Source organism: Mycetomoellerius zeteki, unplaced genomic scaffold, assembly GCF_001594055.1.
Source record: "Mycetomoellerius zeteki isolate Tzet28-1 unplaced genomic scaffold, Tzet1.0 scaffold64, whole genome shotgun sequence".
In the NCBI taxonomy this organism is placed as follows: domain Eukaryota; kingdom Metazoa; phylum Arthropoda; class Insecta; order Hymenoptera; family Formicidae; genus Mycetomoellerius; species Mycetomoellerius zeteki.
The window spans coordinates 144,388-146,397 of record NW_017257654.1 but is presented as its reverse complement, the minus strand read 5'-3'; the positions used below and the strand labels follow the sequence as shown (position 1 = coordinate 146,397).

At 40.7% G+C, this 2,010-nt stretch overlaps 1 protein-coding gene across 1 annotated transcript in view; it reads left to right on the top strand.

Moving 5' to 3' along the window:
* Positions 1-2,010, top strand: part of Liprin-gamma (liprin protein kazrin) — a 131,340-nt gene that overhangs the window by 116,256 nt on the left and 13,074 nt on the right. Inside the window, exon 8 of the mRNA XM_018457568.1 lies at positions 2-232. Within this exon, the coding sequence (XP_018313070.1) occupies positions 2-232 (231 nt within the window). The remainder of the gene's footprint in view (position 1; positions 233-2,010) is intronic.

Here is a 2,010-nt window from a genome sequence, read left to right as displayed (position 1 = left end):
GGCGGTAGCTGCGGCATCATCCCTCATGTGAATTCCCAGCCACCCTTGGGCACCGAGCTCGGCATGTCCGTGGGTAACGTGGGTGGCGGACCGGGTGCAGGAGGATCCTCCAGCGGCCAGGCCGGAGATCGCGGCAGCTGCAGCGCAGACAGCGGCGTCCGCGGGTCCAGCGATCGCGAGAGCGGTGGAGCAACTAGCGTCGGTGGAAATCTCTCGGATTCTACGACGGATGGTGAGAACCACTTTGGTAGCGATTAGACCTGTTCTTTTTTTAGTTGCACCGAGCGCAATATCCGCGAAATTATACTGAGGTATAAAATATCTCTGACAATGGGGAAAAGAGAGAAGAAAAGAATTGTACAGAGGAAAGTGCAAAAAATGAAGAAAGGTACAAAGAAAATTACATCTCATAAAGAGGATTTTGCTTCGTGCCAAATCCTCTTTCTTATAAGGTTGCTTTAGCTAATCTTTTCGCAAGCGTCTCTTTACACGTTTCTATATAAATAAAGTCTTTTAAGTATATCAAATTGTGTAACGTGTAAACCGAATTTAATTGCTGAATTAAGATGAAAATTAATGTGTGGCTAATGTATCACAGTCAATATCATAAACTCAACTTACTCCATTCTTAATCTTAAGTATATCGGTCTTGTCTGCATCTTGTATCTATGAATTAAAACATTTATGCATTTATGAATTTATACAATTTTCTCAATTCTAATTAATGAATATGACGCTGATGTCGTTATAAAAGTATCGTAACAAATAGTAAAGTTAGAAACACATAAGAAAAACATAAAGCCATAAGATTTAGACAGTAAACGAATCAGCCAATCACAGTAAAGAATGTAAAATAGTTCTCTATTGTGATTGGCCGATTCGCTTACTGTTTACGTCTTACTGTCTTATGCTTTTTAATGTGTTTCTGGCTTAACACTGATTCTATAGCAAAATTCGTCATTAACGGTATGACAACGAAGGAACATTTTTGAGGAGCGTTGGTTTATCCGAAGTTACTATTAATCACAATCGGAGTGACACCCGCTCAGGAGATAATGACTCCGGCGTTTAGTTGTAACGAGCCCCAAGATTAATCGTCTAGTCAGAAGGGATTGCCAGTGCACATCCGGCTAAGTACCAGTTTGAAAAATAGTTGAACCGGCATCCGTCAGTCGCGAATGTTAATCGAACGTAGGTGGTAGAGGTCTAATCGAGCACACGCTTCCTTCATGTATTATTCAGCCAATCGCCGTGCCGTTGCATCAAAACGGTTTGATCGATTGGGTTTCCAGCAAACATTCGCGGTCACCGCAGAGGGTTTTGGGATTTGATGCGCGTGCATGATTTTCAGCGTGAAAGATGCACTTTGGGATGCGCAGAAACGTTCGAATCCCTGGATTATCTGAACTCTTGCTAAGTTACATTAACAAGTTAAACATTTACCTAGGATATTACCGTCCTACCTTTTAACGTTTCTTAACGAGAGAAACTGCTCTTAACGATAGAATTTTGATAATATAATTACGACAATATATTTACATATAATTATCATTAATTGAATAATTTCATGAATATTATTAATTAAATCAGGCACGGTATTGTTAATGAGGAATTAATTTATAAACCATACAGTAATCTTACGTAAACCGACAATAAGCCCTTTCGAATTTGTCACACAACTATGATAATAATGGCGAATTAAAAGTCAATTAGCCAGTCAAACATTATCCCGAGCGTAAAGTTATCAATTAAAACTTTCTCTATTAGAAATTTTCGCTAATGGCCGCGTCCATTATGCCATGCAAAAAGTCAAGCGTCAAGTTACTTTGCCACTTTCTAACGTTTCGCGACGTGTTTGCCTCTCCGCGTTCCACTTTCGATGGCGAACAGTGGGCATTATCTTTGTCGTCGTCATAAAAGCGCCGCGACATAAAGAACACAAGCTCGTCAATAGCGGCAACCTCGAGGGAAGCTCGTTCTTGACAGCCTCCAGCACAATGTGACGGGAGG